At 36.6% G+C, this 15,090-nt stretch overlaps 1 protein-coding gene across 6 annotated transcripts in view; it reads right to left on the bottom strand.

The window, feature by feature from the left end:
• PIKFYVE (phosphoinositide kinase, FYVE-type zinc finger containing) overlaps positions 1 to 15,090 on the bottom strand; it is a 77,657-nt gene that overhangs the window by 13,232 nt on the left and 49,335 nt on the right. For 4 of the 6 annotated variants that reach the window (XM_082841813.1, XM_082841812.1, XM_082841815.1 and 1 more), the window contains 11 exons: positions 13,860 to 13,931; positions 13,017 to 13,188; positions 10,820 to 10,998; positions 9,108 to 9,221; positions 8,610 to 8,718; positions 8,351 to 8,505; positions 7,367 to 7,457; positions 3,885 to 3,945; positions 2,861 to 3,004; positions 1,920 to 2,040; positions 1,041 to 1,136 (listed from right to left, as the gene is read on the bottom strand). In XM_082841813.1, coding sequence (XP_082697939.1) covers positions 1,041 to 1,136; positions 1,920 to 2,040; positions 2,861 to 3,004; positions 3,885 to 3,945; positions 7,367 to 7,457; positions 8,351 to 8,505; positions 8,610 to 8,718; positions 9,108 to 9,221; positions 10,820 to 10,998; positions 13,017 to 13,188; positions 13,860 to 13,931 — 1,314 coding nt within the window. The remainder of the gene's footprint in view (positions 1 to 1,040; positions 1,137 to 1,919; positions 2,041 to 2,860; positions 3,005 to 3,884; positions 3,946 to 7,366; positions 7,458 to 8,350; positions 8,506 to 8,609; positions 8,719 to 9,107; positions 9,222 to 10,819; positions 10,999 to 13,016; positions 13,189 to 13,859; positions 13,932 to 15,090) is intronic. The other 2 variants (XM_082841817.1, XM_082841814.1) reach the window with 1 other exon arrangement.

Genomic DNA, 15,090 nt, shown 5'->3' with positions numbered 1-15,090 from the left:
TATTATTTTTCCAAGACATTAGAAAAAGGTGACCTCAGCTAGAAAACTTGCTTCCTCATAGTACAAAATATATGTTTTTCTTGGTTGACTTTCCTGCCTTTCTTATCTATTAATGTAGTATGTCTAACCAATAAAAGGAGAAGTAAATACTATCTTCATAAACGTCAAAAGGCAAAGATAAAAAATTTATCATATGGAATCTTCTAAAGGAAAAAAAATTCTTCATTATCCAAATAGTAACTCTAAACTACATAAATGCTGAAGCCTATAAATCTTGTTTACCCCTGTATACCCAGTACCTAGTATACCACACATTGCAGACATTCAAATATTTGTTGATAAATGGACAATTTGTAACCAATATTAAAAATAAAATTTTAATTTCAATGTCTTCCAAGAGGAAAAAAATTTTTATTAAACATCTTAGATTCTACTTAAACTAGGTTCTACCACTACCAAGATACCATTAAGATTAAAAAGCTTTATTCTTTTAGACATGATATATAAATATTTTTAAAGAGGGGTCCTTCTTTAAGACACATGATAACTGTGGGCATGTAAATGGGTTAAGGCATAGGAACAGCATTACTCTAAGTAAGGAAACTTTACCTGCTATGTGTGGGAAGCAGGAAGGAAATGAATGAAGAATACAAAAAAGACATTCAGATGATATAAGGCAGATATGTTCCAAGTATTATGTCAATAAATAAAGCAAAGGAAAGGATGGATACAATGGATACATATTATAATACAGAGAATGGTTAAAGGATATTAAGGATTAGTAAATAACTTGCCTAGTTAATTTAATTATTAGGAGCTTAAGAATCATCCTGTTATTATTTGGGTAAAGCGTACATTATCAGATACAAAAAGAATAAGCTGTCACATCCAAAGAATACATTCTTTTACTTATATTTAATATTTTACATTTACTTATATTTTGCTCTACTCTATGTAACAGAACTCAAAATACAGCGATTAATAAATACACATAAAATATAAAGATACAACCATAGATGAAAAAGCCCCATGAATAATACCTGAGAGCAAAAGCAATGATGGAGCTGGGCTCCTTCTCACAGACTGCAATGGGCACTCGTTCATGTTCATACATTAAGTAGTGTTTATCTGGATCACTGTTCAAAATTTTTAAATACATAAATCAGAACAAAATTAGCAGAAAATCACATATACAAACCATTAGCACTACTACAAGTAAATCTCAGGACAATTTCAAGTTAACTAAATAATGCACAATTACAAGAATATAATTAAGCCAAAATGTATGCAGAACTTGAACAAACAGCCAAGGAAAATACATCAACAGAAAGTTTTTGAAGACAACTGAAAATTATCAGAATTCTTTTTCAAATGAGAGAGTTCTGGAATCATCACTCCAAACAAAGCTTTCCACACTGGCAGTGTAGAAAGCCAGCCCTATGTTTTTCCCCACTCTGAGTAAGTCCAGTACAAACAAAATCACACGAAAACTTGTATAGCCATTGCAATTCATCACCACTATTAAAAAAGCATCACGTCCCAGTAAATTACTGGGTCAGTAATATCCTCATATACAATCAGCAATATGTTTTTATGAGATGGATATAGCAGTATATCTTAATAATATATATATATATATAAGCAATTCTTTTCAGAATCAGTACTCTTAAGCATTAAGTAATATTAGTTAATGCTTTTTTAATCCACTCATTTACTATATAATGATTACATGTTCTACAAATTATATTATACCAAAAGACATCTTTTTTACAATGATAAAGTATAATTTTGGATTGAGAAATACATATATGCAGTTAAATAAACATATTTAAATATGTAGAGAGTATATCTATCGAGAGATTTTTTAAATGAAGTAAAAATAAAACCACCCAACAGCCACTGGCTTTTATAATACTTACAAAGGAAACGGAATAGGGTTATAGCTGTTTCCTGGAAGCAAATTTGCAAAGATGGCTTTCATGGTTGATTTTTCCTTCACCTGGCTGTCTGCGGATCCCAGCAAATGTCCATCAAATACATCTAGAATGAAAAATATTCTACTTATACATTAATATTCAGAAAGAGTAAAAGAAAGTATAAAGCGTCAACTATATTTCATTTCTTCTTTGGAACACAGACATATGCACACCATAATTACCAATTATGGTGTAAAATTTTTGATCTAGGAATAATGACTATCAAACAGGAAGCAATAGTGAAGCATACATAGCACTGACCCCAAGTGGCTTGTTTTTTTTTTTTTTTTTTTACATTTCAACATGTTTGAAGTTGAGATCATCCTGCAACCGATGGCCTCTTATTATCACAGGGCCAGGCGGCAGCCATGACATAATTACTGGCCGAGCATGCGTGAACTCAGTCACAGCTGTTCCTGTTGCCACTTCAAATCAGTTATGCACACTGTGGCTATTACATCTGAGTTTAATTGCAATTTAAAAGATATTTTTAAAGTTTACGCTACAATTAAGTAGTTGGTGCTTAAACAGAAAGCAAGGAAAGAAAGAAAAAAGGTATAAATTTGCTATTAGTGAAACAAATATTTGTTGTTAGACAAAGGCTGCAATTTCTCTTTCCTTCTTACAAGGCAAAAATCATGGACTTTAATGAGACTTAAGAAAGTAATATCCCCAGAAAGTAGATGAAGCTGAAATAACATTTTGTTACTGAGATATTTACATGTCAAGCAGTGCAACTGAAGAAGAGATATGGTAAAAAGCTACATCTGAAAGAGCCCTTTCAATAGTAAAAACTTTAAATCCTATAGGGCTAAGAAAGAATTGTGTCACAGCACTCAGAGTGTTTGTCTCTATTGGACGAAGTGCAGTAAAAGTAACTTGACCTGTACCTTCGGAACTGCTGGTGGTATCAAGTTCTGGGGGCCCTCCCACGGCCTGCTCAGGCACGCCTTCGGGAGGAGTGGGCAGCTGGAGGTGGGGGGAACTGGTGGAGCTCTGACTGGACAGGGTAGCTAAGAAGCGGTCCTCTAAAGAAAAACAGAGTGCAAATGAGTCACTTTAAAACATTATGTCCATTTCTATCTAACAGCAATGTTTTTAAAATGCAAACTCCTATTTCTACTTCATAAACCAAAGAATTTTAGCTTCTTAAAAGTTACATAGGCCATTTCAGTGCGTATTTTAGAAATGGATACAAAAATCCAGACAGGTTATATGACTTGAACCCAATCAGATCTTAGTGACAGCACTGTGACTGGTAACCATTTCTGGCTCCTATGCCATATTCTTTGCACTAGACCATAATGCCTACCTACATATTAGTTCATTCAATTTAACAGAGAATGCAATTATGACACTACTGGGGGGAAAAAAATCACATGCTTATTCTCAGGGGGGAAATTCACTTACTTATGATAGAAAAATGCCAAGAATTCTAGGTTGAGCTCTTGTTCTACAAAGATAGTCTAAGTAAATTTCCCTACCAATTTTCTAGGATAGCACCTACAAAAGTTACTCTACGAAATACTGAGGAAAAATTAAGTCCGGAAAGGATTTTAGTGATACAAAAATATAAATTAAACTTTATAAGTTTTTTTACCATGAAACCTGGCAGTTGACTTTATAACAATCCAGACAGAAATTCAGTTTCCTTTTGTCTTTTTCTTCTTTCCCTAAAAGCAATCTTCTCTATTTATCATGTATTTCTATATCCTAACTTATCTTATGCAATGTACTTTATGATAATCTTAAACTTAGAGTGCTACAAACGTTTTACAGGAAGGAAAAAAAAGTCTATGTCCAATTGCATCAGAAAAAAATTCTCAATATTTATTAGTTAAAAATAACTTATAGACTAAGAAATGTCTTAAATTCAATGACAGGTGATCACCAGACTCAAGGACCAACCTTTTTCCCCATTTTGAAGTCCTGGAGAAGCATTCCGTGGAGATGCATCCATTGCACTTATCTGTAGAGAACAAAATACTTTATTCTTAAGGAAACATTAAATTTAAAATTTTAAATTTAAAAAAAAATTTTTTTAACCCAGTGAATCTTAACCATTTTGTCCTCAAGACCCTTTCAACCTCTTAAGAATCATTAAGACACTCAGATAGCTTTTGTTTATGTGGGTTATATCTTCCAATTTTTCCTTATTAGAAAATCAAAACTGAAAAAGTTATAGAACGTACATTTATTAATTTATTTAAAAATAACAATAATAAACCCATTACATATTAACATAAAAAACATATTTTAATTAAAAATAGATTTTTAAAAAAAAATTAAGAGTGGCATTGTTTTACACTTTTACAATTACTTTAATGCCTAGCTTAATAGAAGACAGTTAAATTCCTCTCCGACTTCTGCATTTAACCTGTTGAGCTATATTGTTATGATTGAAGTATATAAAGAAAATCTAGCCTCACACAGATATACAGTTGAAAAAGGGAAGGCTTCCCCGGTGGCACAGTGGTTAAGAATCCTCCTGCCAATGCAGGGGACATGGGTTCGATCCCTGGTCCGGGAAGATCCCACATGCTGCGGAGCAACTAAGCCCATGAGCCACAACTACTGAGCCCGCGTGCCACCACTACTGAAGCCCATGCGCCCAAAGCCCATGCTCCGCAACAAGAAGCCACAGCAATGAGAAGCCCATGCACCGCAGCAAAGAGAAGCCCCTGCTCGCCACAACTAGAGAAAGCCAGTGCGCAGCAACGAAGACCCAACACAGCCATAAATAAATAAATAAATTAATTAATTAAAAAAGAAAAAGAGAAACTTTGTGGAGCCCTGAAAGGGTCTTGGACCCCCAGGATCCTTGAACCATACTTTGAGAATACTGTTCTAAACAATAGCTCACAGACCCATTAAAGCATCTAGGAACTACTTATGATTATCCATTAAGCCTAGTAATCTTTGATTACCCACTGGACTTTCACAAGTCCCATTATCCACAGATAAGATACATTTTAAATGACTATCAGCCCTGAGTACAATTTCATTACAAAGTCATTTCTTAGACTGCTACTTAAAATGTTCTTTGATTTGTTCACCATACCAGAGAGACCTCCCTGGGCACCCTATGTAAAATAACTCACCATCACCTACTCCCCTAGCAATACTCTCCATTTCTTTTAATTTTTTTTTTCATAGCCTTGTTTCCATTTGTTTTTTAAATGTTTATTGGTTCATCTGTTTATTGTCAGTCTCATTAGACAAACGTTCCATAGGGACAATAACTATGGCCTTCATTCACAAACGTGAATTCCTTGCACTCAGAACAGTGCCTAAAAGCACTCAAGAACTATTTATCAAATGAATGAATACAAAGGCAGTGCTACAGATTTTCAAATCAACTTTTGATCTTTCAAAAAGATAATCATCAGGGCTTCCCTGGTGGCGCAGTGGTTGAGGGTCTGCCTGCTGATGCAGGGGACACGGGTTTGTGCCCTGGTCCGGGAAGATCCCACATGCCGCGGAGCGGCTGGGCCCTTGAGCCATGGCCGCTGAGCCTGCGCGTCTGGACCCTGTGCTCCGCAACGGGAGAGGCCACAACAGTGAGAGGCCCGCGTATCGCACAAGAAAAAAAAGATAATCATCTACTGACTGATTTTGTATTTTCAATTCTATGTCTCGATATTATAACTAGAGGTCTTACACCACTAGCTTCACTGTTTCATCAGTAGGCAAACAGGCCACTAGCAGTTTGTGATAGCCGTTAATTGTCCTTAACTACTTGGCAAATACTAATAAATCATCTTCAGTAATTCTTATTCTTACTCTCACCTAAACTTTAAGGAAAAGTGATTCCTACACAGTTATTCATGAGACAAAAAGGAGGAATTCAGTTACACAGTGTTACTAAATAACACAAAGATCCAAGGCACTTGAACCCATCATTCCATGAAAATACTCTGCTACAAATACTACACACTTGTACAAAAAGATATTCTCTCAAAAGCCCTCATGATAACAGAATATTAAGCCCTTATAATATACTGACATTAATTCATCTGTTCATGGTTAGCATGGTAAGTAGAATTCTGTGATGGCCCCCAAGAACTCCACCCCCTGGCATACATACACACAGTTATTCAACCAAACATTAATCCAGATACTGTTGTGAAGGGATTTTACCATGTATGTAAGGTCCCAAATCAGTTAACCTTAAACTGCAGAGATTAACCAGGTAGGCCTGACCTAATCACATGTGTCCTTTAAATCTGTGTCCAGAGGTCAGACACAGCAGAAGAATTCAGAGATTTGAAACATGAAAAGGATTCAATCCACTGCTGTAGGCTTTGAAGATGAACAGAGCCACATGCAAGGAATCAGGCAGCCTCTAGGAGTTGAGAATCGCCTCTAGTCAACTGCCAGCAACAAATGGGGGACCTCAGTCCTATAACCACTAGGAATTCAACTTTGCCAACAACCTAGATGAGCTTGGAAGAAGATCCTGAGCCTCAGGTAACAGCCCTGGCCAAAACCTTCATCTCAGTTCTGTGAGCAGAGAACCCAGCCACACTGTGCCAGAGTCCTGACACACTGTGAGATAATAAATTTATGTTTTAGGTCACTAAGTTTGGGGTAAAGTGCTGTGCAGCAAGAGAAAACTAATACAGTTAGAAAAGGTTAATTAAATCAACACGTAGAACTAACCTGGTGCAGACCCCTTAAGAAAAGCTTCTCACTTAAGCACAGAGATAAGAACACCCAAAACTCACAGTAAAGTAAATTAGGACTCTATTATACACTCAGCACATCCACACCTTCTCCTTTATAGCATTTACTGCCTCTGTGATACTATCCTCAGTGATGCCAGTAGACAGTAGCTTTTGATAAATGTTTCCAATAAATGAATTATAATGTATTTTATTTCAGGCTAAGATAAAAAAAATTAATCCAGGTCACATCACCAAGAAACCTCATAACTTCAAAACTAAAAACTCCTACTATTATTAATAAAGTATATATTAAGCTACCACTTTATTTTTTTTTTTGGCTGCATTGGGTCTTCATTGCTGCACGTGGGCTTTTCTAGTTGCAACGAGCGGGGGCTACTCTTCGTTGTGGTGCGTGGGCTTCTCACTGCAGTGGCTTCTCTTGTTGTGGAGCACGGGCTCTAGGTGCGTGGGCTTCAGCAGTTGTGGCTCGTGGGCTCTAGAGCACAGGCTCAGTAGTTGTGGCACACGGGCTTAGTTGCTCCGTGGCATGTGGGATCTTCCCGGACCAGGGATCGAACCCGTGTCCCTTGCATTGGCAGGTGGATTCTTAACCAATGCACCACCAGGGAAGTCCCTAAACTACCACTTCTAAGTGTCATAAGAGAAATTAATTATATCTATACCAATATATATAGGCTCGAAGACAAAACTACATTTCATTACCTTGCTTTCTTCCCCTTGCCTCAGTCTTCCAGGACTTGGAGGAACTGAAGGCCGCTTTCTACCCTTTTCTTGCTGGAAAAGGTCCTGCAACCTATAGTTAATGAAAAAAAGGAAAAGAGAAAAGAAGAATATGATTTTCCTTCTAATATCCTGAATAATGTTTACACATATTCTCCTTATAGCTTTGAAACCACAAGAATTAGATTTTCCTATTTCGAATGCAATAGATTTTAAAGCTGTACATAACTAAGACTAAATTTTTGTTTTCTTTCTAATCAGTTAATCACTTGTTACTGATATGACTATAGTAATAAAAGAATAGCAAGTTATAATGAGACAATACAACATAACGTAAAAAATACGGGTGGTAAAGACCAACAGACCTGGGCTCAAAGCCGAGCTCTGACAATTAACAGCTATATAACTTGGGCAAATCCCTTAGTCTCGTACAGCCAGTTTCCTCTGTAAAATGCAATCAATATATATACATTGTAGGACTCAAAATCAAATAAAAGAGTGCATGTCCATCTACTGCCTTACTTAGTGCCTAGCATGGTCCAAGTGCTCAATAAATGCTATAATAATCTAACTGAACTTTTCAATAAGCATTAAAGGGAAATATTTCCCCAAATAAATATTTAAATAAAGGTACAAGATACACAAAATAATAGAGTTGAAAGTAATGGCCTAAAACCCAATAATCACTCCATGACATACTAATACAGATAAATTAGGTTCATTAAGCACACACACTGTATTTGCAACAGCAATGAAGGCTATTCTCATCTTTGTTTTTTTTAACTTCACAACCTACACTTTAAAGGATGAAAGAGGTGATGGGTGGTAGCAGCAATAAAAATAAAGCTCCTACAACTTGAGAGTAAAAGGAAACATCCAAATTAATAAGGACATTTACATCAAAAACATGATAGCAGAGCAAATTTTGCAATAATGTAAAAGAAACACCGGACCGCAAAGTCACACCTGTTATTCCAAGCCTGCAGCACTTCGCAGAGGCTTTGTTTCTTGGCGATGAGTGACTCAAAGACCGACTGCAGTTGCTGAGGGGTCTCCACAGAGGAAGACAGGAGCCGTGCTTGCATCTTCTCAGTCCAGCTCTTGAACTCGCTTTCTTCCATCTACGAGGAACAGAAACCACTCCAGCAATCTGAGACACACCCCAAAAGGAACCTCTATCAAGTTCACAGCTAACATTTGGGTTTCTGTCAGAAAAATGAATTACCTCTTTTTGTGCAAAGATATCTTCCATTTTCTCCTCTCTTGTTTTGCTAAATGTATCAGTTTTCAAAGATGCGAGTCTTTCATCCACAGCAAGATATACCTGTGAAACTCTAACAATATAAACATAAACAATATTAGACACTTTAGAAAAGTCAGAATCAAATTGTCTAATCTCACACAAGTAGAAAAAAGATGTACACACAAAACTTTAATTAGGTCTTATCTAATTAAGAATCACATACAATTTTGCAGAACAAAAAAGGACATATATCAAAATTTTAATAGTTGTTATGCCTGAGAGCGTTTGACTTCTTTGTTAGTACTTTTATGAACCGTCTACACTTTTCCTTTTTTACATCAGGCATATATAACATACAATTAGAAAAACAGGTTATTTCTGTTTTTGAAGAAAGCTAAAGGAACAAACATGATATTTAAAATAGTTTAGATTTCAGGCAGTACTAAACAAAAACAGATGACCAAAGAAAATAAAACTTACTTTTGAAAGAAGTCCTTCAGATCCTGAAGAAGGGCCACTTTTAGTGGGACCTGACGTTTAATGAATATTTTGGGAAGTGGAACACACACTTCAAGAAGCCGAATGGGAGAATAACTGAGAGGAAAAAATACAAGTAATAGTAGAAAAGTGAAAAAGTAAAAAAGTAAAAAAATATTTTAATATTTTGAGTAGAGATGCCAACTAAGTCCTATGAGGTGCAAGAGATCATAAAGTTTCTATGAAATGGCATTTTTAAAACAATCAGAAATACTGAAGGCAACTTTCAGCCATTACAAATACCCTCCCCAGTTTTAAAAAGATTTTGTTTTATTTTTCCCCTGCATTGTGATGTCATCTTTTATCCCCCGAGGCCATCCTCATGTGCTTTAAAAACAAATGACTGGGATATAAACCTCCATGAATGAGCAGAGGGACTCCTTCCTACAATTAGCTTAGACACACAGGTATTCACTACCTTCTCAGTTCCCAAGGATTCTTTGTGAGTTTCCTTTCCACCTGAAGTTCACGATGTCTAGTAAATGCTATATCTCACCTAGGCCCTAGGTTTATGGTTAATAGCTCTTGCTTAAAAAAGGAAATAGGGTTCAATTACAAGTATTTCCTATTTGTGTACCTATTTGTGCCTATTATGTGTCAGATGTTGTTTTCGGTGCTGAGATACAGCATGGAGTAAGGGCCAAAATTCTTGCTCTCGTGATTCAGGAATAATAAGGCTTGGGCGATAAACAAAAACAAATACTTAAAACATATCTTACGCCAGATAGTAGGTGCTACAGGGCGAAATAAAGCAGGAAAGGGAAGCAAGGAGTGCCAGGAGTGAGAGGGAGTCAGGGCAGGTGAAATCTGAACAAAGACCTGCAGGAAATAAGGAAAAGTAGGCAGATATCTGGGAGCAGGCAGCTCAGAGGCGGAAGAGCAAGTGCAGGGCTCCCAGGTAGGAGCCTACCTGACATAGCTGAGGTCCAGCCACGAGGCCAGTGAGGCTAAAGTATGGTGAGCGAGGGGGGCTGTAGTACGGGGTGAGAAGCCAGAGCATGTAGGGGCTCACAGGCTCATAAATGGACTCTGGCCTTCACTCAGGGTGAAACAGACACCCACTGGAGGCTCTAGAGCACATGAGTGGCCTGAGTTGATTTTCATATAACAGGACCACTCTGACTGCTGTGTTGAGAACAGGCTGCAGCGGGTAAGGCCAAAAGGAAACTGATTGAGGTTAGTGCAATAATCTAGTAAAAGACAACAGAGGTTCAGTCCAGAGTGGTAGTGGTGGAGGTGGTGAGACATGTTCTGGGTATATTCTGAAGGCACAGCCCGAAGGCTTTCTCAAATCATTTAAGAACAAGTGTAAACACCCATTCTTTGAACTAGTGATTTTAGCTCTATCCGGAATATCCGATTACCCTTATGGCTAAGTAATGTCTTAGCAAAAATTCTGATAAGCTCTCAGATGCAAAAACAATGGTTAAGAGTAACAACTGCAGTAGCAAGAATCATGGATCATGACTTGCTAGCTCTATCTGTCAGCTATAAGCTAAGTTAGGGTGATAATAATACATATTTCTTAAAGGATTAAATAAAATAATAACACTGAAAGCTCTTCACAGAGTATGGCCCTCTGCCTTTGCAAGAGTGGGAATGGGGAACAACACACACCAAAATGTGATTGTGACAAGGTCGCTCAGACTTCTTACCTGAAAGATGCCACCATCTGGTTATAGGAGAAATACTGGTGATAATCATGGTGGATGGAGTGACCACACGGCTCAGCATTGGCTCTACGGGTGTACTGGTGCCCATAAAACCTAAGTTCAAGGTATTTTGCAAATGACATGGACCAGGACTCATTGGAAAGAGCAACAACTGGTGTTACCTGAAATTCAGCATAAATTGTTATCTAATCACATATTGAGAATCTCTTTTTTAAAAAACAATGTATTTTCTTCTCTAGTACAAATCTAGTATATTCTGACTACAAAAAACTAGAAGAAGAAAAAAATGCTTCGAGGTGGGTGGAGTGAGGGATGGCTGGGGAAAACTCTCTTGCCAGTAATCCCACTACCACCATCAATATGCTAGTATATTTGCTTTCTTTCTATACATGAATACATATATGCTTAGCTGGGATGTTTATAAATAAAAACTGTTCCCTATAATTAGCTTCATAACCTTTTTTTTATTAGCAATATATCATATTTTCCCACATAGAATATTCTTATACAATTTGATTTTTAATGGCTGCAGAGTATCCCATAATATGGAATTATTTAACCAATCCCTATTGATGTGCATTTAAGACATTACAAGTTTTTCACTATTTTGATGAACTTCCCTGTTGTGTGTGTGTGTGTGTGTGTGTGTGTATGTATATATATACATATATATATGTGTATATATATACACTTATAAATATGCATAATTATTATTTCCTTGGAATAAATTAACAAAAATGGAAATCGGTAGGTCAAAGGGCATGGACATTTATATGGTCTTTGATACTTTCTGCCACATTGTGTAAACCAGTACACCTGTTTTGGGAGACAATCTCCAACAGTATCTGAGAATATCAATTTCCCTACTTTCTTACCAATCTCAGGAATTATAAATCTTTGAAATGTAACTTCTTTAAAAACTAAATAAAAACACATTCCATTTATTTTATTTATTTATACTTCTCTGATTATTACTAATGAGTAAAATGCATTTGCACATGTCTACTGGCCATTTGTATTAAATTGCTTTGTCACACCCCTTGCCCATTTTTCTATTATCATGGCTTACAGAAATTTAATAGTAAGTATACTAATATTTGGTCATATATAACTTTTTTGGACACCTAAAAGTTTTCATTTCTGTGTAACAAAAACTGTTTACCTTTTCCTTTCTAACATAACCCCAAAGGCAGTTTTTGTTTTAAAATAAAGTGCATACACCGAACATGCAAGATATAAAGATCGAATTAAGTTATTCATTTAGTTCACTGGTCAATCTACAGAAGTTCACATCTTCTACAACAAAATATTGCCAGCTGTCTAACAGCAAACTAAAGGCCTAGAACAACAAGTCTAAAAAGACCAATTATTGCAAGAAATGATCTCATGGCTCTTTGTTCCTACCGAAGAAGGCACTACCTTTGACTTTGCCCTCCTCAACCTCTGATACTGAAATGGGTTGCACTATTATTTTATCTATAATTCCCATATGTGCTTCCAAACATACACTCCAAAATAAGCCAATTAAGATAACAATGAAGTTAAATTTGGCATATGCTCACTGTTAACAATTTGAATAAAAAGTATATATTAAAAACATAATATTGGCACCAAATATTCCCTGCAGAGTTAGAAAAACACACAGAAGAAGTAAAACACATGGTTCTTTCCTCAAGAATGTATATGAAAACCAGCAGAGATCAATTAAACATGGTCTCACATCTGTATGTCTTAAGACAGAAATGTTGACATAGACTTAAACTTACACAAGCATTCTAGCGTACTGTAATCACTGTAAGTCTGTCTCCCCCGCTAGAGGACAGGAGCCTGACCTTGTTCTTCCTTCTTTCCTAGGGCCTAGCACAGTACCTGGCACCTAGGTGGTGCTCAATAAGCATTTACTGAATGAATAAACAAACATAATGGAGAACTGTCAAGATCTATTTTACTGGGCATGGTACCCTATGTTTTATATAATGACTGATAAATCCTAAAATGGAATCTTTAGGAAACAAACATTAAAGGGAACATACAGCACTAGAAGGTAAAATAAATAAGAGCCCAAAGATAAATACTAAATCCAAAAAAACAGAGGCCACCCTCCCCCCCAAAAAAGAACTATATAAATACAGAAATAAAAGATACTATGTGATATATTGTAGCAACAGGGTACACTTACCTGTTTGCAGATTCTGCACCAGGAATAGGTGAGAATTGTATGCTGATATCCAGGTACTGGAGAATCCAACTCCTTCAGGATTATCTGCACACAGCCTTGGCCATGGACAAAGCGTCGAATGTGATGCACCATGGGGGTATCACAGAACATGCTAGGACACTGATAGGAAGGCCTTTGACAAAAAGAAAGTCCTCACGTTAACCACGAAACCGAGGAGCAGTGTATAGTGAATCCTGGCTAATCAGGACCACTGTAGAGAAAGTGCAGCATCCTCTCAAGAGTAAGGACGACTGGTGGATGATCTGCTCGGGGTACCACTCATCCTGCTCAGAGCCTGTAGCTGAACATCCTGCCTTCAACCACATCACAGTGATAGGTTCCACTTGTTAAGCACCTTCTATTTGCCAAGTATTTCTAAAACATCATCTCATTTTACCTATTAAAACTCCTGACATTTGTGGAGTTTGTTAATACCTATAAAGGGGGCTGGTAAAGATTAAACTACTTGTTCTTTGTCATATTAAGTGGCAGGTGATAGCTCTAAGACTTAAACTGAGGTCCTTAGCTTCTCTTGCCCTTCAGTTGAATCACTGTAAAAACAGACATCCTAAAAAAAGTCTGTGGGATTGCAGGGCAATTAGATGGGCAAAGATCTGAGGAATGAACTGGAGAAGACATGCTGGGTTGAAATATGAAAGGATTACTTCTCTGTATAGTAAACCCTGGCATGTGGCATGAACAGGAAGGTCACACAACAGTGCTCCAACTCATGTTTATATTTAGGTTGAAATTCTGGGCATCAAAAAAGCATAAATGGAACATAAGGAGAAAATTGGTTCTTACCGGAAACAGTATCTCTCTAAAAATATTCCTAATGTAAGATCATTTTTTCCATAAAATTCCATTGTTACAATCCTAAAAGAAAAGATTTCTTAGAAACATATCATATGAATTACCACCCAGCAAAAGATATTTCATGAGACTCCAAACTGATACCTGTTAGATCTGCTTATAATACAGTATTAAAACAGGTACTATTCTTTTGTTGTTACAGAACAGGTTTTACCTCATCTGATAAAACAGGTTTGTACTAGCCACACTACAGCATCATATCCATTCCCAGTCCATTAGTATCCTATGAAACTATTTAATCAGGATGCACAAACTGTAATATTAAATGAGTAAAACTGATCTGAGTTAGGAAGAAGTAGAAGTTTCCTTTACAAAGCCTTAAGCCCGGTGAGTATAAAATGGGACTCCTGTCTCTGCTCTCTAGTCCACACCATTACTGCGCACAAAGAGCAGCAGCTCACATTCCTCCAGGAAAGCCAATTCTTAACTTTATACCCAACTTATAAATGCCCACAAATAAGAGAGTTCAGCTATACATACCCTGTCGAAACCCACATCTTATATCAAGCCTTGACCTAAGCTCCCAGAGAAAATTCCCATGGGCTCACCCAGCCCCAAGTCAGACTGCTAGAGCTCTACTGATGCTGGAAGAATCCCTGATCTCACTGGTAGAAATAAGTGTTTCTGGTGTCCAAAATTAAAATACAGAACACATTTTGTCATGGAAAGTACTCCAAAAACAAGCAGTTATGTTCTTTAGTACTTTTAAAACTAAACTATGTAATAACTAGGCTTTTGTGACTATCACTGGAAATAAATTATAACATTATAAAATGTGCTTCTATCAATCTACTTCGAATTAAGTTTTAGAATAAAACTTAAGACAAAAGACTGACCGCTTTTATGAAAGCAATGCCTAAAGAAAACCTGCCTGATTTGTACATGTTATTAAAATGCTTAAATCTAGCTTTTATGTATCAACTTTCTCACTTTTATAACTACAAATTTCTCTTCCATCCCTCACATCCGTTTTCACTCTCACTAAAGGTATTTTCATTTACTTCTATCCATGAACAAATACAAATTTCATATGTAATTCACAAGTTCAAAAGTTCCATCAATTCACATATGACCAGCAGCATGCCATGCACCTAAAAACAGAGCCTAATGGCTGAATTGTTTTCAGACTTGCTGGAATTCTATCCTCAAGTACAATAGTGGG

The sequence above is a fragment of the Leucopleurus acutus genome, assembly GCF_964270905.1.
Source record: "Leucopleurus acutus genome assembly, chromosome: 6".
Taxonomy (NCBI): Eukaryota; Metazoa; Chordata; class Mammalia; order Artiodactyla; family Delphinidae; genus Leucopleurus; species Leucopleurus acutus.
Note: the sequence above shows the minus strand (reverse complement) of the source record. Positions and strands in the feature narration are given on the sequence as shown.